Source organism: Ambystoma mexicanum, chromosome 12 (genome assembly GCF_040938575.1).
Source record: "Ambystoma mexicanum isolate Mex_15411 chromosome 12, UKY_AmexF1_1, whole genome shotgun sequence".
Taxonomy (NCBI): Eukaryota; Metazoa; Chordata; class Amphibia; order Caudata; family Ambystomatidae; genus Ambystoma; species Ambystoma mexicanum.
This window is the reverse complement of record NC_090936.1, coordinates 923,143,203-923,169,457: the sequence shown is the minus strand read 5'-3', so window position 1 is coordinate 923,169,457 and position 26,255 is coordinate 923,143,203. Positions and strand designations below refer to the sequence as shown.

General features: G+C 46.2%; 1 protein-coding gene across 1 annotated transcript in view; it reads left to right on the top strand.

Moving 5' to 3' along the window:
* CCT2 (chaperonin containing TCP1 subunit 2) overlaps positions 1-26,255 on the top strand; it is a 404,766-nt gene that overhangs the window by 357,151 nt on the left and 21,360 nt on the right. Inside the window, exon 14 of the mRNA XM_069629411.1 lies at positions 22,185-22,284. Within this exon, the coding sequence (XP_069485512.1) occupies positions 22,185-22,284 (100 nt within the window). The remainder of the gene's footprint in view (positions 1-22,184; positions 22,285-26,255) is intronic.

The following is a 26,255-nucleotide window of genomic DNA, read 5'->3' as shown; positions in this document are numbered from 1 at the left end:
CACCAGATTGTGTTTTGCTTTTACGCTGGCCTAGAGCTTCGGGAAGATCCTCTACACTCCCAGGAAGCAGGACTGACCAATCCTGAGCCTCCTCAACAGTGTGTGGGACCCCAGAGTAAGTTAAGTCCATCTCGACAGCCAGGATCCGCAGTGTTGCTATTTGCGGTAGATGCGAGGAGCTGAAACACTGAACAGCCACTGAAAGTGAAGTTTGCCGGTTGCGAGTTTTGACCGTCCCAGTGCATTGCAGGAGTCCCCCAACATCCTCCCTCTTGTCCCCACGACTGAGGTCCAGGAATAGTGAGAGCTGCACAGTAACAGAGGTCATCAGCTGCATCTTTTTCTTCATTTATAAGGTACTGTAAAAAGTCTGATCCTCTTACTGTAGAGTGCTTGCAACTTCTACAAATTCATTTTTTTTTCTTTTTTTCAGAAACATTTTATTAAGTTTCCAATAAACATTTTCATTAAAAGTACACGTCTCATACTAAGCAGTAATAATCAAAATTACAGTACATTGTAAATATCATACTTTGCGCATTCTAGCATAACTATATCCAATGAATTCAAGGAACATACAACAAATACACATATACAAGTACAAAAGACAACAATAACAGGAAGAGGGAAAAAGAGGAAGAAAGAAAAAAGAAAAGAAAAAAAGGGGGGGAGGCCCTCCCTCACCAACATTTTTGTAAAAGGCACAGTCATATCTGTTATATTTACAATTCCATCACCATCTCAATCATAAAGAGCCAGAAAAGGACCCGATAACATCATGTAATCCTCTTCTTTATCTCTATTTTTCAAAGAAATCGTATCATACTGTGATAAAACCTGCAACTCCGACAACCACTCATCAATACTAGGCTTTTTCCTCGTTTTCCAAATCCTGAGGATAAGCTTAATAGCTACCATAATAACCCTATCAATCCAGCAAGAATGTTTTCTAGTGCGCACACACCTTTCTTTATGTGAGAGTAAAATTATGTTAACAGCGGATCTTTGCAAGTGTATACCAAAGATCAAATCAATCCTATCAATAACCTCTCTCCAAAACAATTGTACTCTCGGGCATTCCCACAGTAAATCTAAAAGAGTACCTCTATTATTGTTACAACACCAACATAATTCACTTGCAGCATAAATATAACTTGGCACGGAGGGAGATGAATAGGTATTTGGCTTTAGCTTCCATGATTAATCAATGGTTGGATATGACTGGTGGCTCAGTTGGGAGGAAACCGGAGGTTAGCAAATTGTTAGATGGACGAGGATACAGTGTACGGACCTACATGCAATTCATGCCAGTAGAAAAAACATCAATTAGCATGGACTAGATTGAATTAAATATGGTCCCATGATGTTAATAGGGTCCTTTCTGACTTAGATTGGAGAGGTGTTTTGAGGGTGCATTTGTACTTAGGAGTAGATAGGGGTTTACGTTTGCTTCGACAGTCATTGGAAGGCTGTATTGGACACCAGTTAAGATGTTTAAATTGGGGTTACAATCAAGTGAACTACAAATTCTAATCGGATTGTGGCCCTACATTTGATTCTTCTTTTCATCAAAGACTCCTAAGAACTTGTGCAAAGACTTTTCCATTTACTTATCAGAAGTGCTTCATCCTATACAATACTTTTGTCCATTGACTTTGGCTTAGCCTATTTAATTGTATGACTCTTCATGAGGGATCTAAAAGTATTTGCCTGCTTAAGAATATTTGTGGTACCTTTTTATTATTCTAATAACCTTTGCCTTTGACCAACTTCTAAGAGTATTCTAAATGCCAACAGTAAGATATTAAGGTCCCCAGCACCCTAGTTATTGGAGTCACCTGTGGGTGTAGGTTGTGGGTCATCCGAAAAGGATCTTTACTGATTTAGAAACGGAGTACAGTTTTGAATTATATTTGTGTGACTTTTATATTGCTCGCTTATTTTAACTGACTGATAAGGTTTGTTGCATAAACAATGATTATTTGAGTGTAAGTTTATTTGAATACTTGTAACTGTGAACCTCTGTAACTCCTACAGCTCACATTGACCCCTTTTGAGATAAGCCTAGCTGCTCAACGCGCTATGAAACTGTAGTACAAGCTTATACCAAGGGCTGGCTTTCCTATACCTGTAGTTGTGTGTAGTGGTCCCAGAGGATACTGCATACAAACCTTGCCTAACACTGGTGGCAGGTGGTGAGGGTTTATTGTAGAGTTGTTACATTGAGAATTTGCTTTACTTTTGGTCAACTAAAATCCTTCAAGGCGAAGCTCCACTAGAAAAGCAATTGTAACGTGCCAGATATGGATAACTTGAGGCAGGAAGCCCTGATCATTTTAAGAGTAGAGCAACTGAAAGAAATGTCTAAGGTCAGGAATCTCCCTGTTAAAGGAAAGAAAAATGAACTAATTGCAAGATTGTTGAATAATCAAAGTCTGGGTAGTAGGCCCGTCACACCTACTATCCCAGGAAATATGGGAATGAGGATAATTCAGGGTTTAACTCTAAAATTGTTGAAGAGTCGGGGGAGTCTCGGGAAGAGAGCCCCTCTACTTCAACAGGCCCTTTTGCCTCAACCGTTAGCCACAGGGACCTTACCAGGTCCAGAATTTGTCTCTTCAAAAAATGAGACTTGAGTTAGTTTAAAAAGTTAAAAGTTGTAGCTGAAAACGAACATCAGGACATCAAACTAAGGGAAATGCACCATGCTCTTGAAATGAAGAAATTGTCTCTTGAAAATGTTTCTATCCCATAGTCTTCTAGGTCTTCCAGTCCAAAGAGACCTCATATGCCTAAACAAGAGGATGTATGATGTGAAACTTGATATTTTGGCTTGGTTGGGAGCTTTTGAATAGAACTATGGGATTCAGGGTTTCACATGGAATCAGTTGATTCCTTGGCTTTTGTCTAGGCTCCCCAGGTTGCAACTGATGCTGTAATGGAGGTGGGGGAACTTGAAAGATCGGAGTATGAAAATGTGAAGCTAGCTTTGATAGCTAGATTTAGGAAAACTCCTTCCCAGTACCTTAAGAGGTTTAGGACCCTCAAAGACTGATGGTACCCCTAGGGCTACCTGGGTGTGTGAATTAGATGGTGGGGTTAAGGGTTACAGAGTGAACTCTTTTGAGGGAATGAGAGCTTTTTTTTGTTGGAAACTATTTTTGATGCCTGCTCTCCTGAGCTGAGACAGCATTTTGGCTGACTCTAAAGAGATTGATCCCAAGAAGCTAGCAAAAGCTGCTGACTTGTGGGTTGCAAACAGGGCTACTCCCAAGGATTCTGGGGCCACTCATAAAAAGGACAAAGGAAAGCAGCACAAGAAAGATGAGAATTCTAAAACCTCCCATCGAAAAGAGGGCCACAAACATAAGCAGGGTAAGCCACACGAGAAACCATGTCAGTCTATTGAAACTTCTTGTGCCAAACCAGAGGGAGGTCCGCAGAAGCCCCCATTTGTCAAAACATTTGGAAAATGTTATGCTTGTGGGTCAACTGACCATGTGAAAGGGGATCCCAGATGCAACGGTTAACCTTCAGGGGTCCACACTGCCTCCTTAGCCTTAATCCACGAGGGAGAAGTACATATGGCAAGTGTAAACTTTCAACTATTGGCTGAAGACCCCATTGGAGTCTCTGCCAGTGTTTCTTTACTGTCCCTGGGTCTGTGGGAACAGCAGAATGTAGATGTGTTTAACTCTATACCAGATAACACAAAAGAATACTACAAGGACAGTGTACTTGTAAATGGTCAGACCCCTGCCATTAGACACTGGGCCAGCATCACAGTGGTGGATGAAACCTTTTCCAAACCTGAGGATGTTGATAAGGCACCCAAAGGTCCCACTAAGCTTGCTGGAGGCCCTCTGCAGATGGTTCCAATACTACCAGCTCTCATCCAGTGCAACAATATGACCGAAGGAATCAGTGTACCAAGTGAGGTGCCTGGGAGATTCCTGTTGGGTAATGACTTACTCTTGGAGTTGAATCAAGCGACCCCAGCCCTCCCAGTAAAAGGAAGCAGGAGCAGATTAAGAAGGCCAGAGAGGCCACTTTAAATGACTGAGTGGGTTGTTACAAAAGAACCTAGAACACCCAGTCCACAGGAAGAGCCAACTTCTATTTCCAGGAAGAAAGAGACAAAGGGGAAACCCAAGGTCTCGGGAAACGAGAAAGATGGCACTCCTGTGCATCAAACCACGACATCCCCCGAGAGGACAGTCCAAGGTCACACCAGTGACTACTCCACCAGCTGAGGCTGAGTGTGAGATCCAACCAGAAGAGGTTGAGTCAGCTACTGATGACACAGAGCTGGAAGAAGACCCCACCACCCCTGCAGCACTCTTCCCCGCCACCCCACCCCCGTTGTTGATCTGGATCCTAAAGACCATCTTGAGCTGCAGTCTTTACTGTCAGAAGGTGGCCCCGGAAGGGCAGGGGTCAGAGTGTCCTACTCTTGAAGGACTTCACTAACGGGCAGCTGCCCACCTGGAAGGGCAAGAGCCAGGGAAGCACAGGTTGTACTGGGAGGATGGCCTCCTGTACAGTGAACCTATTGAGTCTACCCTAGGAAACTACAGAAGACTTGTAGTGCCCCATGAGGTGAGACCTCAGTTTCTACAGTTAGCCCGTGAGTCGCCTTTGGCTGTTCACTTAAGTTTTAAGAAGACCAAGGAAAGGATTTCTCCTTATTTCTACTGGCCTAAGATGGAGTCTGATGTAGATGCATTCTGTAGAAGCTGTCACACTTGTCAGACATCTGGCAAGAGTGGAGCCAAGAATGTGCCACCTTTGGTGTGTCTCCAGTGGTGGGAGTCCCTTTTGAGAGGGTAGGAATCGACATTGTTGGTCCCTTAGACCCTCCAACATCTTCAGGCAACCGATTTATATTGGTTGTGGTAGACCATGCTACCTGGTATCCTGAAGCAATACCTATGAGCACTGTCACAGCTTAGGCTGTGGCTAAGGCCCTACTTGGAGTAGGTTTTTCTAAGGAGGTTCTCTGGCGGGGGATCAAACTTTGTCCCACTACATGCAGGCCATGTGGAAAAACTATGGAATGACCTACAAGTTCTCAACAGACTGCCATCCCCAGACCAATGGGTTGGTAGAGAGGTTTAACAGAAGGTGCTTTAGAGGAACCCCTTAGAAGAAAGTGGGACCTTCTACTGCCATGCATTCTCTTTGCATAGAGAAGTCCCTCAGGAAGGGGTTGGATTCAGTCCCTTTGAGCTTTTCTATGGTCATCTGGTTAGAGGTCCATTGGCCCTAATCAAGGAGGGGTTGGAGAGTGCTCCTTCCCACAAGCCAGTGAGTCACTGATTTATGTGGCCATTCTCTGAAGGAGAATGATGAACATGACAGAAGCTTCAGATAACTTGAAAGCAGGGCAGGCTCTGGTGAAGCATTGGCATGACCAGAAGGCCAACATGGTTGAGTTTACTCAAGATCAGCTAGTTCTAGTTATGGTGCCTACAAGGCAGAGGGCCTTACAGGACAAATGGTTTGGACCCTTCAAGGTTGTGGGAAAACTTGGAGAGGCCAATTATCCCAAGGTGGCCCTCAGGGTCTTTCACACCAACCACCTAAATGACTGTCTCTAGACCAGAGCTTTGCATCTAGCCTCTGATCAGGAGGAGAGGGATAGTGAGCCTCTACCTGACCTCCTCAGGGGACAACCTTTAGATGGAAAGATGGGAGTTAATCTCCCTTCTGTTGTTCCAGTGTCGGATCAGGATTGAAAATCTTGGTTAAATCAGTTTGTCCCTCTGTTTTCCCTCTCACCAGGCTAGACCCCTTGGGACCAGCATGAGATTCTCACTGGTGACTGTTTACCTGTTAAAAGCAGAGGTTACAGAATACCAGACCATGTAAGAACCCACATAAAGGATGAGGTCAACAAGATACTTGATCTCTGGATAATAGGGCCATCTACAAGTCCATGGTCTAGTCCAGTTGTGCTAGTACCAAAGGCAGGATTCTGTGTGGACTATGGAGCCCTTAATCCAGTCACGACTGATGCCCATCCTTTACCTAGGACAGATGAGCTGGTGGACAAATTTGGTTCAGCCAAGTACCTCAGTACATTTGACCTAACCTCAGGCTATTGGCAAATAGCTCTTACAGACCATGCCAAAGAGAACTGCATTTTCAACCCCAGGAGGCCTCTACTAGTTTAAGGTTGTGCCTTTTGGACCAAAAAATGCACCTGCTACATTCCAAAGGATGGCGAATCATGTTCTGAATGGGATGGAGGACTTCTGCATGGCATGCTTGGATGACATTGCCGTGTTCAGCCCCACTAGGAAAGAACATATTGACCACCTACGACATGTATTGCAGGCTCTTGAGCAGGCCAATCTGACCATAAAGGCAAGTAAATGTCAAATTGGTCAGAGTAAAGTGGTCTACCTTGGACATGAGATAGGAGAAGGTAAAATCGGACCATTGCCTAGCAAAGTACAGTCTGTACAAGACTGGGCCACCCAGACTACTCAAGCCCAAGTGAGAGCCTTCTTAGGTCTTGCAGGTTACTATAGGAACTTCATTGAGAACTATGGGTTCATTGCTTCTCCCTTGAATGTGATCTCCTCCCCCAAGCTTCCCAAGAAGGTCTGGTGGAATGAGTGCACTAAGGCATTTGAAGGACTTAAGCAAGCCCTTTGTCAAGCTCCAGTCTTAAGAGCTCCTGACTACAACCAATCCTTTATTGTACAGACAGATGCTTCCAATACAGGTATAGGTGCAGTTCTGAGTCAGCTAGATGAGAAGGGTAGGGAACACCCAAACTGCTTCATCAGTAGGAAACTGAAGGAACCTGAGACAAGGTGGGCAACCATAGAACGTGTGTTTTTCCATTGTGTGGTCTTTGAAGAAGTTTAGACCATACTTGTATGGATCTACTTTTGTGATTGACGGGGGGGGGGGTGTGTTGGGGAGAATTCTCAGAAATGTGAAAATTCCCTCCACCTGAGACCCAAGCAACTTTGCTGGATTCTGAGGACATTTTTTAACCTGGAGAGTGTGGCCCTTTTCTTTGTATTCAGTTGGTATAGCGCGCCTGTCCCAAAGGCATCTGGGCACATATCTTAGTTACATATTGTGACAGTGACCTTGTTAAGCAAAGTTTGAATGCAGTACCCTCTGCGAACACTACAAGCCACTATGACTACAGATATAGGCAACCAACCTTTAGTATAAGCTTGTATTACACAGATTTGGTAGCGTGTTGAGCAGCCAGGCTTATCTCAAGAGGGGAAATGTGAGCTGTAGTGGAGTTGCACAAAGATTCAGTTACAGGTATTCAAATAGACTCTTACACCCAAGGTTTCTTTCATAAACAATTAATTGGTCAGTTATAAAGCCTTCTTAAGAAGGAAGCAATATACTAGTAAAACACAAATACACTTCAATACTGTACACTGAGTTTCTCAATCAGACAACACCCTTTTGGGATGGCCCACTGACGCAACCTACACCCACAGGTAACTTCAATAACAAGGGTGCTGGGGACATTCATATCTTACTGTTAAGATTCAGAACAATTTTAAAAGTTGGTAAAAGGCAAAGGTTATTAGAACACAAGAGATCACCAATATTCTTTAGCAGGGCAAATACTTTCAGATGCTCTTAGAAGAGCCGCAACGTTGAGACTGATCCAAGAGGACCTGGTTAGGCACCCTCTTCCAGAGTTCCGAGGGACCATCGAGCACCACTAATCTTCGCCGAAGCTCCCAGGAAGTCAGACCCTGGACAGGCTGCCGAACGGAGACGGGGACCGCTGGGGAGAACGAAGAAAAGCACAGGACCTTCCGTCCACCGTCGTCAACCAGGGTTCGCAGGTTTGCTATAACTGCTGGAGGCCCATCGAAACAGTGTTGCCTAGAAGCGGGGACCGCTTGTCGCCGTGCTATCGAAGACCAGAGCTGCAACATTCCATTGATTAAGACATTTGATTCACAGACTCGCTCGTCTGCACCGACCGCTGGAAAAGGCCAGGCCGTCGACGCACCGAGGAGCATCCGCTGGTGGGTTTCCTGCCACCAAAGACCATAGGGACGCCGGACGACTCGACGCCCTTGCTGGGCCACAGTTCTTCACTAACTCTTTGCGGTCCTGAATTATCGACATTGAGTTGCTCCGCACGCATCATCCTTGCAGGACGTCTTCGACTCGTCAATGAGCACCGCTAGGACCGAAGCTGCTGCGTCGCCGCCACCGAACTTCCATTGAAGATTCTCGACGCAGTGTTCGCTTTCTTTGAGGCCCATCGATGATCCGTGGCTCCTGCTTTAAAGGGAGTCACTCAAGAAGGATCCCTCCGCCTCCTCGAGGAACTCTGCTATTCCAGGTACATTGGGGTGGTAGAAACATTTTAGAAGGGAATAAGATTCATTGAACAATATATGGACTGGGCTTGTAATATATCTTTATTTTATAGGTTGCCCAGGTTGGGGGGGATCTCAACACAGAACTGTCTAGGTAACGGGGCCAGTATTCTGCTAATTGTTCTAGCCAACTGATTTTTCTCTTATCTATTGGTTACCTTTCATTAATTGATGTGACATTTGACCAGAGTACCGTTGATGAACTTTAATGAAATCTGTTAATTGTGGTACCACTTAGAACTGTATATATTTGCCATTGTAGATTACCTGAGCACAAAGTGAGTTATTGTGATATTGTATATAACATTGAAACTTAATTAGATAAAGACTGTTTTCACTAATAGTCTGTGGACATTCCTTTGTGGGTGCTTGTGACTACACTGTAATTAAGAACAAGCGTGCATTACCTCCTGAGAAGCTAGGCCTTGATTGCGCGTCCATTGCTACCAACAATAGAGAATCTTGGCTGGGGTCCTCTTTGCCTCTCCTCTACCATATAGAGAGCAGGAGTACAGACACCCCCCTCCAGTCTTTACAAAACTCAATAGGCAAAAGGGTTTGTATAGGATGCAGCACTTCAGGTAAGTAAATGTAAAAGTCTTTGCACAAGTTCTTAGTAGTCTTTGATTAAAAGAATCAAATGTAGGGTTTACAAGCTGATTAGACTTGGGAGTTGCAGAAGTTACAAGCACTTGCACAGTAAAGAGGTAAGTTCTCTTAGACTTGTTTTACAGTACCTTGGTAAAGAAGAAAAGATGCAGCTGACGACTTCTGCTCCTTGGCCTCGGTCGTGGGGGGCGAGGGAGGATGTCAGGACTCCTTCAATGTACTGGGACTGTCAACTTGCAACCGGTAAACTTCACTTTCAGTGGCTGTTTAGCGTTTCAGCTTCATGCGGCTACCGAAAATAGCAACAACGTGGTTCCTGGCTTTCAAGGTTGACTTCCCTTGCTTCTGGGGTCCTGCACTCTGCTGGGGCTCAGGCTTGGTCAGTCCTGCTTCGTGGGAGTCTGGAGGATCTTTCAAAAGCTTTAGGCCAGCTTAAAAGCAACGCACACAATCTGGTGTTGGTCTCCCTGGCTATTCGGATTACTGCAGCAACTCTGAGGGAATTCAACCAGCTCTGAGATGGATGTCCAGGTGTCTTACTTTGGAGTTGATTGGTCCCACCAACTCAAAGGGAGAAGTCGCCCTGATATGTCTGCAGATATGGTGGCATGTGTCATAATCTGCTTTTAAAGGTAATGACGAGCACCCTGAATTTGACCCTGGTCTCTATTGGTAACCAATGAAGAGCACGCCTAGTCTCGGATACGTGGTCACAACGAGCAAGGCCTAGCACAACTCTAACTGCCCAATGATGCACTATCTGGAGATTATGTACGTCTTGCTTGCTAATGCCTGACAAAAGGCTACAGCAATAGTCTATCTTGGCCCCTATTATAGCTGTAGCAATGGTTTTGGCGCTTGCCTGAGAAATAAGGGGCCCAGGGTGTGAAAGAAACTTGACGTTGTATACTGATGCAGATACAACAGTGGTTACGTGAGCTCTCATTGACAGTCTGGTCGAGGGTGACTCCCAAGATTTTAGTTTTAGACAGAGGGGGAATGATGTTATCCTCTAATTCGAATGAACTGTATGCCCGATTGTTTTCGCAAAGAGGCTGGGCTACCGACTATGAAAGGTTCAGTCTTAGCCCTATTTAGGGCTAAATATTTGGCCAGCATCCACTTCTCTATAATGTTGAATATTCTGTTTGTCCTGCACATGGCAGCCAGATAGGGGGATGACACATTGTGTCGTCCGCGTAGTTTGAGAACATAACCCCCTCCTCTAACATAAAGGACGCCATGAATGTGTTGTACAGACAAGGGGATGTACTAGCCCCCTGTGGTACACCTAAAAGTACTGGAATGGGGGAGGCCTCGGCCACGTCTAAACAGACTGCTGCAGCTGTGCTCCAAAAAAGAGGCAATCCAAGCAGCTGCCGTATCCGAAAAGTTGGCAACCTCCGTTAGTCTAGTAATCAGAAAGGTATGTTCGATCAGTTCGAACGCAGCAGATTGATCTAGAGATTACGAGGGAGATCTGCTGTCAATCACCCTGCTGTGATTGACAGCTAGGCTGGAATGAATGGGAGAAATCTTCATAAAAGGTGAGGATATTTACTTGGAAGACAGTCGACCACTGGAAGAAGGAATCCAAAGAAGACGCCTGCTGCAACTCTTGGACCGTTGGTTTGCCCGGTGAAGCCCTGCTGCAGTGCTGAAGCTCCAAATTCGCCTCAACTAGAGAAGACCTGCAAAGGACGACTTCTCCCCTTGGGCTGGTGGGACCAATCGACCCCAAGACGAGCTAATCTAGAAATCCTCTGGGAGCTCGCTGTACTTCCATTGCTGCTGCAGGAACAGATTGCCATGGAGAGGAACACCAGAATCGAGTGTCTTTAAGTCGGACCCGAGCTCTAGGAAGATCCTCTGGACTCCCATGAAGCAGGGCTGACAAAGCCTGAGCCACCTCAACAGAGTTCTGGACCCCAGATGCGAGTAAAGTGCATTAAGGTATCCGAGAACCGATGTGCTGCTATTTGCTAGGGTCACTTGAAGCTGAAACAGCGAAGTGCTGCTGATCTGAAGTTTGCCCATTGCTGCTGCCGACCTTCCATTCGTAGTGTAGGAGTCCCCTGACAACGTCCCTCTTGTCCCCACGACTGAGGCCCAGGAACAGGATCTGCAGACCTACACAGGAACAGAAGCCAGCTGGAACCAATTTCTTCTAACCAAAAGTACTGTAAAACTAAGAGGACTTAGTTCTCTGAGACTTGTCTTGGTTGCTTTGCAGAGTTGCTTGCAGCTTTGCCCCTCACAAGCCTCCCAGCTTGTGGCCCTACAGTGATTTCATTTTTATACAAAAACCTCCAAAGCATTGTGCAAGACCTTTTACCTACTTGCAAGAAGTGCTTCAGCTCACACAGACATTTGCTCAACTAACATTGGCTGTCCTGGCTCCCTGAAAGATTCTTCTTACCTCTGACTTGGTGCTTTGCCTTTCCCCTAGGAAGGGGTTAATTTACTTTGCATTGGAAGGTTCAACGAGTACTTCCCTGCTTAAGAATATGGTATCCAGGTAATATGTCTCGAATATTCGAATGACAAAAATGTCTTACCTAAAAAAAAAAAAAGAAATGGCGAATGTATTTTTTAATTTGCATGTTTTTGGTTTTTGTTTCGCGAGTTAAAAAAAGGTTAAAAGAAAAAAAAGGGAGGGGAACCCCCATTTCAGACAAAAAATAACAAACTTTAAAAAAAAAATTTAGCTCCTATTTTTTCGACATTTTGGCATTTGAAATTATGTATTTCGAAATAATCACTATAAACCTAAGAATATTTGTTAACCATGGTTTTATTCCCTCAACTTCTTTTGACACTAATCGCAGTATTGCTCTAAATGTACCAGTGATTTATTAATGTCCACAGTGTCCTAGTTATTTAAGTCACCTCAGGGTGTTGGAAGAATCTGTGTGCCATCCCAAATGGGTATTTACTGATTTTAAAGAAACTGAGCGTGTATTTTGAAGTATATTTTTGTTACATATATATTGCTCCCTTCTGAAAAAGGCTTATTCAACGGACTGTTACACTCAAGGTTTGATTAAACAATTAATTTAAGTTTATTTGAATACTTGTCACTGTGAATCTGTGTGATAACCCTACACCTCACATTGACCCCTCTTGAGATGAGCCTGGCTGCTCAGTCAATCTACCAACTTGTGTAGTACATGCTTGCCTAACTAGGTTTTAAATACCTTCTCTTGTGTAAACTACTGTTCCCAAGGGTAGTAAAGTGAAATTGGCTTTACTTAACAGTTTTTCCTACATTGGACCAGTACAACCCGTCTTATGTGGAAGTACTGGGCGGGTTACTTAATAGCCCCTTTTCCTACTTTCTCATGTAACATTTTTAGGTTACCCTCACTACAATTAATGGCTGGTGGAAGTGGTTTATTTTTACTACCATTGTGCGTTTTTACTGCAGGCTGAATCCTCAGCTGTAGTATTGCACCCATGGGTGCCCATTTTGTCAAAATGGCCCCAATCTTCTTTTTTCACCATTTCTTGCTTGAGGGCTTTCTTGAGTTTTACGCTGCGCGCCAAACCAGGTTTGGTCCCTTTTTTCGTTCTTTTTGGCTGGCTAGAGTGCTGAAACCCACCTCAAGCTCCAGCATATCTGGCAGGGCAGGAAGCGAGGGAGGTGCCTGAAACTGTCCTTAGTCTCCATGGTAACCTGAATGCACTTTGGAGGACAGCCACCCTGCTGTGTGAGTGACAGCTAGGCTGCAAATGAATGGTAGAAACCTGCATAAAAGGCGACGTCTCTTGGAGAGAAGGCAGTCTCGACCACTGGACGAAGGAACCAAAGAAAGAAACTGGAAGAGAAGCTTGCACCCTCCTGGACCGTTGGTTTACCCGGTGAAGCCCTGCTGCAGTGCTGAATCTCCTATTTTCATATCGACTAGACAAGCCTGGAACGGACGACTACCTCCCTTGGTTTGGTGGGACCAACTCCACTGGAACACCTCTCCATACTGGATGTACTTCTTCGCTGCTGCTGGAAACGAGGGACAGGGGACATGAAAACCAGAATAAAGTGCATAGTTTTTAAGCCAGACCTGAGCTCCAGGAAGATCCTGAGGACTCTCTTGAAGCAGGATGACCCAAATCAGAGCCTGAACCACCTCAACAGTGCTGGACCCCAGAAGCAAGGGGTTCCCACAAGGTGAACCGTTGTGATGCTATTTGCTAGTAGCTGAAACCTCAAAGGGCTTCTTATCTGAAGTAAGCCCATTGCCGCTGGCGACCTTCGAACTGCATTGCAGGAGTCCTACAGACGTCCTCCCTCTTGTCCCCACGACTGAGGCCCAGGAACTACCAGAACAGAAGCCAGCTGGATCATTTTCTTCAGACCTAAGGTACTGTCTTAACTAGGGGTACTTTCCTCGTGTTGCTTGTAGCTTGCTTGCTCTCACTGGAGACTTGCAGTAGCTGCATTTTGCGGAGTTGCTTGCATCTTTGCTTTTCACAAGCCTCCTAGCTTGTGGCCCAACAGTGATTATTTTCTACAAACTTTCTATTCAACATTGTACATGACATTTGTGCTATCTTCCAGAAGTGCCTCAGCTCCCTAGACTTTGTTCGATTGACATTGGCTGTCCTGGCTCCCTGCAGACTCTTCTGTCCCTCTGACTCTTTCTTTCCCTCATAGGTGGTACATAAGTTTCTTATATTGCTGGGAAAGGGTTAACATATGCTTCATTGGGGGATTGAAAAAGTACTTGCCTGTACAGAGAACTGTGTTAACCTTTGTTTCATTCCCTAACCTTTTCCTTTTTCCACAACCGCAGTATTGCATTAAGTGTTATATTAAGGGGGGGGGGGTGTGTTCGTTCTTAAAAGGGCATCTACTGAATTAACTGAAACTGAAGGTGTGTATTTTATTGTTACATATAGCCTTTTCTAAAGAAGGCTTATTTTAAAACTGACAAATTAATAAAGAGGAAGTGTTATTTGAGTACTTGTCACTGAATCCGTTACATCTGTTACATCTCTACAGCTCACAATGACCCCTCTTGAGAAGACTGGCTGCTCAGTCACTCTAGCAACTTGTGTAGTACAGACCTTTACCAAAGGTTGGGTTACCTATTGCCAAGAGGACAAGTCTGGTGTAGTCTCCCACAGGGTTACTACATACAATCTTGACAAACGCCAACCAATCAATTAAACTGATGGCTTTCTTTCAAAACCTGCAAAATTCAGGGAAAAGGTCACTCCACACGCTGGATGTTGGAATGGCAGTCATATACTACCTCAACAAACCTAAACAACTCAGGAAAACAGAACAGGTCTTTGTTCCTTTAACAGCCGGAAGAGAAGGGGACCCTTTTGCAAAGGCTACTATATAGATGGATTGTAAGGTGTGGCCAGCAGTATTGCACGTTTTCAAACAAGAGACTGCCATATACACCTAAAGCTCACGCCGCATATTAGGCAGAATTGCATGCAGTACCCTCTAGGACCACCACACACAATTGGGACTACAGGTGTAAGCCAAACCAACCTTTGGTATAAGTCTGTACCACACCGTTTTTGGTAGCGAGCTGAACAGCCAAGCTTATCTCGAGTGAATGTGAGCAGTACAAGTCACTACACAGAGGACTATCAATCACAGTGTTTGAAGTAGACACTTATACTCAAGGTTTCTTGGTAAAACACTAATTACACAATCATTTAGAAGACATTTCACTAGAAGGAGGCAACTTAATATTGTATACCAATACACTTCAATACAAAACTGTAAGATTTTGAGACAGTTTGAGCTCCCCTGAAATAGGAGCCAAATGGCGGTTCAGTTATTTAGACGTGAGCAAAAAGGCATAAGGTAAGTAGAATAGATCACATATACTTGTTAGTGCAAATAGTTTCATTTCACGAGAAGAGTTCAAGTCAATAGGCCTATGCCAAAGTCAATGGGCTAGTGTTCTGGATAGGAAAGAGCAGTTCTGGTATCAAACAGTAAAGTTTCTGCAAACATTCTCAGAAGTAGTTTAGGCGGAAAAGAATCATTTGTTGGGTCACAAGCAGATCAGGCCTGCCAGTTGGGAAAGTTTCACGAACTTTCACAGCGAGAGTGGTGTTCTCTCAATCGGGTTGGCACAGTACCATAGTATGAAGAAACAAATGCAGCTGAAGTCATTGGTTCCTGGTAGTTCCTGCAGATCTCACTGTTCCTGAGCCTCAGTCGTGGTGACAAGAGGGAGGATGTCGGGACTCCTGCACTGTACAGGATCATTGGAAAACGCAAACAAAATGGAGTCACTTCAGTTTCAGTAGCTGTAGATTCAAGCACGCAAGCTGGTGTCGCTCTCCCTGGTTAATCCTAACCAGCCTTGAGAATGGTATCCAGGTGGCTTATCAGTTGATTGGTCCCACCAACTCAAAGGGAGAAGTCTTCCTTGAATGGGCTTCCCTGTCGAGATTAACTTGGCAATCCGGACCTGCAGCAGGGCTTCACTGGGCAAACCAACGGTCCAGGAGTTGCAGCAGTGGTCCTCTTCCAGCTCTTCCTTCGTTCCAGTTGTTGACTCTGCTTTCCAGTCCAAGAGACTCGCCTTTTAAAAAGTTCTCTCCCTTTCATTCCAGCCTAGCTGTCACTCACCCAGCAGGGTGGCTGTCCTTGCCGGACAGTCAGCCAGCCAAATACCCCAGAGTGCATTTGGGTCTCCTAGAAGACTAAGCACAGGGAGTTTCGGGCAACTCCTCACTTCCTGCCCACCCCAGACACTCAGACGCCAGAGGCGGTCTTCAGTCCTGAAGCCCGCCAAACGCATCCAAAAAAAGGGACCAAACCTGGTTTGGTGTGCAGAGACAAACACTAGAAGGACCTTTCCAAAAAGAAATGGTGAAAAAAAAGACCGGGACATGTTTAAACAAAGGGGCTTAAGGCGCCATCTTGAAAAACATGTCTCCTGTGATTTTTAGCTACCAGTGTTCGCGGTCGGGAAAAATAATGGTAGTTTGTTGTAAAACTGTCACCAGCCTTTTCAATAGAAAAGGGTAGCATTTGAGTGCTACATGAGTATTTGGATCCAGGATCCTATGTAACCCCTCCAGCACTCCATTGTTAGATGGTGTGTGCTGGATCTAGGAATTTGGAAAGACTAGTAAAGTCAATACTTCTACGTCCCCTCCCCTTTCTCCAAGCGTATGGGACATTCCTCCGTCCTGTGGGACGCTACCGGAGCACTTTGTAAAAAGCATCACGTTTTCCCAAAATTTGTTCTTCCTCTCTTTACGTGGGGTACTGCACGCGGCTGTAACCCCGCCCTCCTTAGCTCTGCCCAGCGCATCACCCATCAGTCCTTTTCTCCGCACATTCGGGACTGGACGCACTCCTTCCAGTGTCGTCCTCTCCTGCTCTGGCTTAGCGGTCACATGGTAGTCCATCTATGCCGTTTCAGTTACATTTTCCTAATTGTTCCTGCGAACAATGCTTCGTTAGGGCGGATCACAATCCTCTTTGTTTAGAGTGTTTGATTCCGGACCACCGTTGGGGACTCGTGCTTCTACTGCGATTCCCTTTCGGTCCGGGCACTTTAACGTCGTCTGGAGCAGTGGGAGGAGGTGTTTCAGTGTGTTCCTCCTCTGCATTTTCAGAGTTTCATTGACTAGAAGAGATGCCCGGTGAATTCTTTAGTTTTTAGGGCCCCCGACCGGGGCACTCATTCCCGGGGTCTTCCTGCTCCAGGAGGGGCTTTATAAAAGCTGTTACCGGGGTTCCCCTGAGGTGCCTTCCAGGCCTAATAAAAGTACCCGAGTTTTCTCTGAGGGCCTCCGTAAGGGGCATGCTCACACCGGATTGTAATCCGAAGCCCCTCCTGCCGCCCTTATCTCCAATAGACAGGTTTTTGGCAGAGGCAGAGGTGACGCAGGTCAATCTGGACGCGTTGGATGACAAGGGGATCAGGATGGCGATGACCAGCCCCGCTCTGTTAGGGTGTTCCATGACCGCGTACTGGACATGACTCTTCTGGATGTTTCAGTACCTGAGGCACCCCCTCCGCAAGAAGGTGTGCTTTCGGGGGCATTCACCTTGTCTCCTCAGGAGTGCACCGGCTTGTTCTTCCAGAAGGACGTTTTGGCCGAGGTACGCAAAGTATGGGATAAGCCACGCTCTGGACTGCACGTTAACAAAGATTGACGCTCGTTATAGGCTTCATACTTCGGAGGAGGTAGCCTTAGCATCTTGCCCGCTTCCTTCCTCCACAGTGGTGGACGATTTTAAGGCTGGCTTGTCTGATGCCAGAGTCCTGGCGCAGGATATGCTTGAGGCTGCGGCGTAGCACGTCGATACCTCGGCTCGGGGCCTCGTGCTTGGCGTGGACACCTTGTCAGGCTTGGCTTCATGCCATAAAGTTTTCCAAGGAGGTTCAGGATAAAGTTCTGGACCTGCCTTTTGATGGCAAAGAACTGTTCCATTCGTCAACAGATGTAGAGCTGACTAAAACTAAGGACAGCACTTAGACGACCAAGTCTTTGTCCGTTCTGGTAAAACCATCTTTTAGGGCTCATAGAACGCCTTTGCAGCCTCGGTCTTCCTCTGGATTTCGGGGGTTTCTAGATCGAAAGACAGTAGATCCTCTAGCTGGAAACTCCCGTCGGCATCAGCAGCGAGGCCGGTTTTTCTCTCGGTCCTCAGCCTCCTCCTCAGGATCTGGGTGTCTCGCCTCTGAGAAGCCCGCTAAAGAGTTTTTGGTGCTCGCACGAGACCCCGGTGGGAGGGCTCATTGCGTCTCACTGGGAGGCGTGGCAGACCATCACCGAGGACCGGTGGGTCTCGTCAGTAGCTCAGGCAGGCTTCCGCTTGTCTCTTCCCCCTACCCCATCCATCAATCCTCCCTTCCAGCAGTCAGGGATCCCCTCCCTCAGAGCCGAAGTCCAGAAGCTTCTGGATCTCAAGGCGGTGGAACCCGTTCTCCTAGGGGAGGGCTTCTACTCATGTTTGTTCACGGTGCCCAAACCCAACCAGGCTGGTCTGCGCACTCTCCTAGACCTTTTCCCAGTTAAACCTTTCTCTCCCCAAGAGAAATTCAAGATGATCACCCCCGGTCAGATAAAGTCCTCTCTACAGAAGGGCGACTGGCTCAGCATGGTGGACCTTAAGGATGTTTATATGCATATCGTCATTTGGAGCCCGCATCGGAAATACCTACGGTTTTCCATGGGGAGGAGCAGTTCCAGTTTCGCGTGCTCCGGTTTGTTCTCAGCTCGGCACTGCGTGTCTTTACAAAGATGTCGGTCATTGTAGCTTATCTTCGGCTACAGGGTATCAATGTGTATCCGTATTTGGACGATTGGCTGCTGCGCAGTCCTTCCACTGAAAGCCAGTCTCTCCTCCAGCTCCTGTTCCACCTTGGGCTGTCGGTGAACTGGCGGAAATCCTCCGACTGTCTCTCAGGACTTCATATTCCTGGGTTTTCGTTGGAATACGATCGATTGCAGAGTCTGTTCGCCATTTGTCAGGTGTTCGTGCAGTCGGAGAGCATGTCGGCCTGGTGGTTCCGGAAGCTTCTGGGCCTCATGGCTTTGTGTGTGCTGGCTCTTCTTGCTCATGTCACGATGAGGCAGGCGCAGATGGCTCTTCAGAGCTCATGGCTTCAAGCAGTTGATCCAGATTCCAAAATGATACTGGTTCTACCTTTCATGAGGTCGGACCTCTTGTGGTGGTCGTCTCTCAGCAATCTGTCGGTCGGCGCTCCCTTCCAGAACCCTTGCCCACTATTGACTGTCAAAACGGATTCCTCCCTTCTGGGTTGGGGTGCGACGCTGGATCATCTTCAGGTTTCAGATATTTGGTCGCCAGAGGACAGGCGGCTTCATATAAATTATCTGGAGCTCCTGGCGATATTCCTGGCGCTGAAAGCGTTCAAACCAGGCATTGTCAACAAGGTGATCCGTGTCTGCACGGACAATGCAGTGTCCATGTTCTATATCAACAAGCCAGGGGGTTGGGGGGGGGGGGGGGAGATAGCAGGTCTCCTCTTGTGGATCGGGCCATTCAGCATGGTATCTGGCTGGTAGCAGTACACATCCCGGGCCAACTGAATGTCACTGCATATGCCCTCAGCCGACGAGTAATTGTAAGCTACGAGTGGGAACTGAACACGTAGATCCTCTGATAATTTTCGCTGTTGGGGCCCTCCAGAAGTCGACCTCTTTGTGACATCTACAAACAGGAAGCTTCCCCTGTATGCCTCCAGGCAAGGACTGGTAGCCTCCTCACTGGGGGATGCTCTCAAAATTCCATGGCACAACATGAAGGCCTGCACTTTGCAAGCCAAGGAACAGTGAATTGCTCCCTGCTGTTCATAGCCCCTTGGTGGCCGGCCAGGTTTTGGTTTTCAGAGCTTCAGCATCTAGCACTGTGCCTGCCGCTGGTCCACGACGTGCTCTACCAGAGCGATCAACTGTGGCACCCCTCCCCACAATCATTCAGCTTTGCAGCTTGGTGCCTGAGTTCAGATCTTTAGAGCGCTTCAGGTTGTCTGCGGATAACAATCACATTATTCAAGTGGCCAGGAAGCACTCAAGATCTCAGTATAGAAGTAAATGGCTACGGTTCTGTCACTGGTGTTTGGCTAGGCAGCTGGACCTCAGGGAGGCTACGATCGAGGTGGTCCGGTCTTTAGTTTCACATCTGGCAGAGTCTGGCATCCAGGTCTTGTCCTGCAGGATATATTTATCGGCTGTTGCTGCTTATTTGTCCACTGACCAGTGCTCACTGTCTAATCCAGTCATTAAGACACTTTGCGGGCCTGATGATCTTTATCCTCCTATTCGCAACCTGCATCCAAGGTGGGATTTGAATGTGGTCCTTGCGGCCTTCTGTCAGCCTTTTGAGCCCATGGCTACTGTCGATTTTAAGTAACATTTTGTGGAAAGTGTCCTTTTTGATTGCTGCGATTTTGGCAAGGCGTGTAAGTGAGCTTCAGGCCTTGTCGGTGAAGCATTCATTCCTTATTTTCATAAGGATCAGGTTGTCCTGTGAACACATCCCGCCTTTCTTCCGAAGGTGGTCTCTGATTTTCATTTGAATCAGTCATTTTCATTGCCTGTATTCTTCCCAGACCCGGCCTCGGAGGCCAAAAGGGTTCTGCACTGCCTGGACGTTAGAAGAGCCCTTAAGTTCTATCTGGACAGAACATCTGAGTTTAGGAACTCTTTGCAACTTTTTGTGACCACCTGAAATCCGCATGGAAAGCCGGCCTCGAAAGCGACCATCTCCTGCTGGATTGCGGCCTGTATTTCTGAGGCGTTTACCTTTCAGTATCTTCGGGCCCCAAAGGGAATTCATGCTCCTCTTGTGCAGGGCAAGGTGGCTGCCGTTGCCTTCCAAAAATATGTTCCCTGGAAGACCATCACGAAAGCGGCTACGTGGGCCTCCCCATCGTCTTTTTGTAAGCGTTACTGTCTGGACCTGAGCTACAGGGCTGATCTCAGTTCAGTCAGGCTGTGCTTAGGATCCTGTTTCAGTAAGGGGTTTCCATCCACCCGTAATTCCTGTGAGGAGTTTTTGGGAATCTCCCATAAGTATATAGGAAAGGGGACGGGGCGTAGGGGTATAATAGTTAGTCACCATAGTGACTATCTTACTCCTAGTCATAGTCCCCTTTCCTCCATACGCCCGCCCGCGGTCCCCTCTAAAAAGTTTCCTCTATTGTTGCTTAACGGTAATAGACCTGGAGATAGAAAAGGACTGACTGACTGGCGATGCGCTGGGCGGAGCTAAGGAGGACGAGCTTACGGCCGTGTGCTGTACCCGGTGTAAAAAGAGGAAGGACACATTTTTGTAAAATGTGATGCTTTTTTTTACAAAGTGCCCCGGTCCTGTCCCACAGGACGGGGAGGGAATGTCCCATAAGTATGGAGGAAAGGGGACTATGGACTAGGAGGAAGGTAGTCGCTACGGTGAGTAACTTTATTATTACACTTCACATTCTATGGTAAACAGTAGTTTATCCCAGAGAAGGTATTTAAACCTTTGGGAAGTCTAAAAGACATCCCTGTCTCACTGCACTGAGGGTGCTGTGTAACACAAATGAAAAGATGATTCCTATGGCGTTACCTAAAACTCAGTGTAAATTGAGTGGGGAAAAAAGGCTCGCACTCTTTCCAGGTAAAAAAAAATCAAGGCCTCAAAATTCAGCAAAGTTGCTGGGAGTCTCTTAGGTAAAGGGAATTAGCACATTTATGAGAATTTTCCCTAACATGTAGTACAGGGGCTACACATTCGTGTTTATTTCTAATGTGCCAATGGAAGCGATCTGCAAGCAACCACAAGGAGTTCAGTACACACTTTCAGCAAAATTGTATGGAAACGCAGGCCAGGAATGACTCGCAGGTGGGACAAGGAGTGCTAAAATGCTTGTCTCGGTTCCTTCTATCAACCCACCACCTTCTTCTGAAATTGTTTGCTAGTGTATGCAAAGCATGTGATTTTAAGGAGGTACACCAGCCTCAAAAGACAAAAATACCTGTAGTAGTCTTTCTGATGCTTTTATCTACTTAGCTTCCCATGCGCCCATCTAGCTTCCCCTCGTTTGGAGTGGAAGCACCATAGACAACCTGTAGATTATGTAAGGTTTTTCGAACGATTCTTCATTCACACTTGACTATATACTCCATGCAACCTCTGGTCAGAAAAAATAACAGTGAGGCCCTTGATGGCTGACGAGGCCATGGATACAGTACACTTCACAGTAGGGATAGTATTACAATAATGGCCGGCTGACGTCCCTTTTCGAATCAAAACACTATGTAATACACTGCATAAACCACTAGATGGCCTATCTGATGCTTGTTCAGCTTAGATTCACATGCATTGCAAAGAGAATTAGAGGTTTGTAATATTGGTTGAGTATACCAGCATTGTTGCCTTGAATGAGCAAAGCTAGGGCTGCCCTGCTATATCTAATAGAGTATCTTTTATGGCTAACCTGTCTCACCCCTAGGATACTGTCTTAGCCCTAGGATAGTTGTTCTGGTACCACTCATCACACGGCTGTGGAAAAATGTACCTAGCATTACACTAAAAGTAGTGTGAACGTGCTCTGATATTTTTACCAAGCATGTAGATCTATATAAGATTCCAACACTTGCTGACAATTGTTAAAAGCAAATCAAGTTTTCTACTGTTGTAACATTAGCCCATTTCATTTACAAATTTGATCACGTTTCATTTTACAGCTGCCTATTATCATAGCGGATAATGCTGGATATGACAGCGCAGATCTGGTTTCTCAGCTAAGAGCTGCTCACACTGAAGGAAAATCAACATATGGGCTTGGTAAGTAGCATATTAATATTAATGCTTGTAATGCTTTCCTGACTTTGGTCCTACAGATTTTAAGACGTGCGTTTGTATCTATTTCTAGGGCTTGTGGAGCTGCTTGGATTCACATGCTATGCATATAGGAACATCCAGTGGTTGGTGCAGTGTTTTGCATCTTGTTTTCGAAGAGGGCTTTGAAAGGGCATTGTAACACTATTCGTGGACTAGAGGTACCTTCACGCATCTATGTCCTTAGTTCGTTTTTTTCAACCATTGGGTTGGAAGCAAACGTGGGGAGGTAGCGAATTAATCAAGATTATTAATACTCTCCAGCATGGGGTCTGGCATGGATTCACATACTCATAAATATTCCCCATCAGGCTGGGAATCATCTGTAAAAGAAAAAAAGTTTCACTTTAAAACTGTATTTCTCCTCCAAACCAATCGCTGTCCTCTGGATCATACTGCCACCATCCAATGAGTCCTTTCCCCATCTTCAGATTTTTACCATACGTTTGTGTTGTGAATCCTCGAGTTAGCTCGGAGAGCAATTTGTATGATTTGCATTTTTCGATGAGAAAAGTTACATTTTTTTTTTCCAAGTAGCTGGTATGCACTTTTGCTCAATTGCCGGCAACAGGGACCCGTTGTCAGTAAAGTTCCACGCCCCTCAATGACAAAGATGGAAGGCCATGTTGGGCCTACTTTGTGCCCTCCGACCCGGTCGGAGGAGGGAAGGTCCGTCTTCAGGCCCTGCACTAAATGCAGGCTATTGACCAGCTGGTCTGAGGAGCAGTCTTCTATGTCCTTTGAAGGCGCTTCATCCGTGGGGGTCCAAGATGAGACTAAGATCTGCAAGTCTGAGTCCACTGTGTTCGCTGCTGATGCGGGTCCCAAAGTGGATAGGATAGGGCACGATCAACATCACCCTCTGCCTCTATAGCCAGCCTACCATCAAGCTCCTCTTTGAAAAGGAAGTCCTCCACCCTGGCAAATCTACGGGAGAGAGCCGATAAGCGAAGGAGAAGGCCGCGCAGCCCCAGCAGGCTCAACCGGCACAGTCTAAGTCTTTAGCGGCTTCAACGGCTACCACGGCAGCTGCGGGCGCTGATCCTACAATGGTTCCCGCGGTGCAGAAAGTATCCCTGCACCTTGTCCACGGCGTGACACCGCTGCAGAGGCCGTGGCGAAGGCCACAGACATCCCGGAAGGGGTTAAGACACCATCCCAGATCCTGGTGCTGGCCCCAGTTAGGCTGGATTCCATGCAGTACCCTCTGGGACCACCACATACAATTAGGAATACAGGTGTATGTAATTAAGACCTGTATCTTTGGCCTTCATGGCATATGAAACCACTATGCTAAATCTTTATATTACAGGAGGGCAGCTTTACTTAAGGAAACACATGGCTATACGGAAACATAAGTGAGGCATGTGCTTCAAAGATGTACAAAAAGCAAAGCTAAAACCATCACTTAAAAACAAGTTTGTTTTTTTAAATTGTAGCAGTCAACCAGTACAAACACGCATCAATAAATAACATTTTACAAAAAAAAAGTTGCTATCTTGCTGTGATGTTACGCTTCTAGTGCATGTGAGTTTACAGTTTATTAAAAAGTTGGTCTGTAAAATGTAGAGATATAAAGCACATCCTCTACGAATTAATATCAACCATGTGCATACATGGGAATACAGGTGTAGACATATAGAACCATATCGGTCTCCGGCGTCACCCGGACCGCGCATGCCGGTGATTCCGGAGTTTCAGAATTTTTGGAAGGTCTATTGAGAGATCTAAAAAAAAAGGAATACAGGTGTAAGCAAAAACCAACCTTTGGTATAATTCTGTACTACAGTTTGTGGTTGCGAGCTGAGCAGCCAGGCTTATCTCAAGAGGGAATGTGAGCAGTACAGGAGGTTACACAGAGGTCTTACCATCACAGTGGTTCAAGTATACACTTGTACTCAACGTTTCTTGGTAAAACACGTATTCATTTATTACACAATCATTTAGAAAACATTCACTAAAAGGGGGCAATTTAATATCATACACACACTCCGATAGCAAACCAATATGTTTCTGAACAAATTAGGCTCCCCAGAAATAGGAGCAAAATGGCATTTCAGTTACTTTCAATGGGAGCAAAAAGGCACGCTATAGCAGAATAGACTTGAGGACTCTATTCAGTTCAATAGGCATAGGCCAAAGTCAATGGGCTAGTGTCTTGGATAGGAAAGTGCTGTTCTTGAAGTAAACAGTAAAGTCTTTGCCAAAGTTCTCAAGTAGTTTGTACGAAAAAGAATCATATGTTGGGTCACAAGCTGATTAGGCCTGCAAGTTGGGAAAGTTCCACAAACTTTCACTGCAAGAGAAGCATTCTCTTAATCGGGTTGGCACAGTACCTTAGCATGAAGCAAAAGATGCAGCTGAAGACGTTGGTTCCTGTAGATCTCACTGTTCTGAACCTCAGTCATGGGGACAAGAGGGATGACGTCGGGGGGACTCCTGCGCTGCACAGGATCGTCTGAAAACACTGACAAAATGGAGTCACTTCAGTTCAAGTAGCTGTTCATCAAGCACACAAGCTGGTCCCCCTGGTTAATCCTAACCAGCTTCGAGAATGGCCAGGTGGCTTACGAGTTGATTGGTCGCACCAACTCAAAGGCAGAAGTCGTCCTTGAAGGAGCTTCTCTGTCGAGATGAACTTGGCAATTCGGACCTGCAGCAGGGCTTCACCGTGCAAACGAACGGTCCAGGAGTTGCAGCAGCTGTCCTCTTCCAGCTCATCTTCGGTTCTTTCGTTCCAGTGGTCGACTCTGCTTTCCAGTCCAGGAGACTCGCCTTTGTTTCCTCCCATTCATTCCAGCCTAGCTGCCACTCACCCAGCAGGGTGGCTGTCCTTGCCGGACAGTCAGCCAGCCAATCACGCCATAGTGCATTTGGGTCTTCTAGGAGACTAAGCACAGGGAGTTTCGGGCACCTCCCTCACTTCCTGCCCAGACACTCTGGCGCCAGAGGGGGGTCTTCACTCTTGAAGCCAGCCAAAGGCATGGAAACAAAGGGACCAAACCTTGTTTGGCGCGCAGAGACAAACACTAGAAGGGCCTTTCCAAAAGGAAATGGCGAATAAAGACCGGGACCTGTTTAAACAGAGGGGCTTAAGGTGCCATCTTGAAAAACCTGGCTCCTGCGATTTTTAGCTACTGGTGTTCGCGGTCGGGAAAATCATGGTAGTTCGTTGTTAAACTACTGCCACCAGCCATTTTGATAGAAAAGGGTAGCATTTGACTGCTACATGAGTTTCTAGACACAGGGGATACTAGGTAACCCCTCCAGCACGCTATAGGAAGATGGTGCGTGCTGGGTATAGGAATTAAAGACTAGTAAAGTCAATTTAACCTTAAATTCTCTGGGAAACAGTAGTTTATCCCAGAGAAGGTATTTAAACCATTGGGAAGTCTAAAAAGGACATCCCTGTGTTACACTACACCCTCAGTGCAGTAACACATGAAAATATGCCTATGGAATTATCTTAAAACTCCATAATCAAAGAACACAAGAGTGAAACCTACATCAAAATACATGAGTGGGTAAAAGGGCTCACACTTTCCAGGTAAAATAAATCCTCAAAATCCAGCAAAGTTGCTGGGGGTCTCTAAAGTGAAGGGAATTGGCACGTTTATGAGAATTCTCCCTAACGGCACCGAACCAGGTTCAGGTTGGTCCCTTTGTTTGCTTTGCCTTTGGCGGGGTTCGCGAATGAAGCCTGCCTCTGGCTCCAGGGTGTCTGGTGGGGGCAGGAAGTCAGCGAGGTGCCCCAAACTCCCTGTGCTTAATATCCTAGGAGACATGAATGCACTCTTAGGTGATTGGCCGGCTGGCTGTCCGGCAAGAACAGACACCCTGCTGTATGACTGAGAACTAGGCTGGAATGAATGTGAGAAACCTGCATAAAAAGCAAGGCTTTTGGCTTGGAAGGCAGA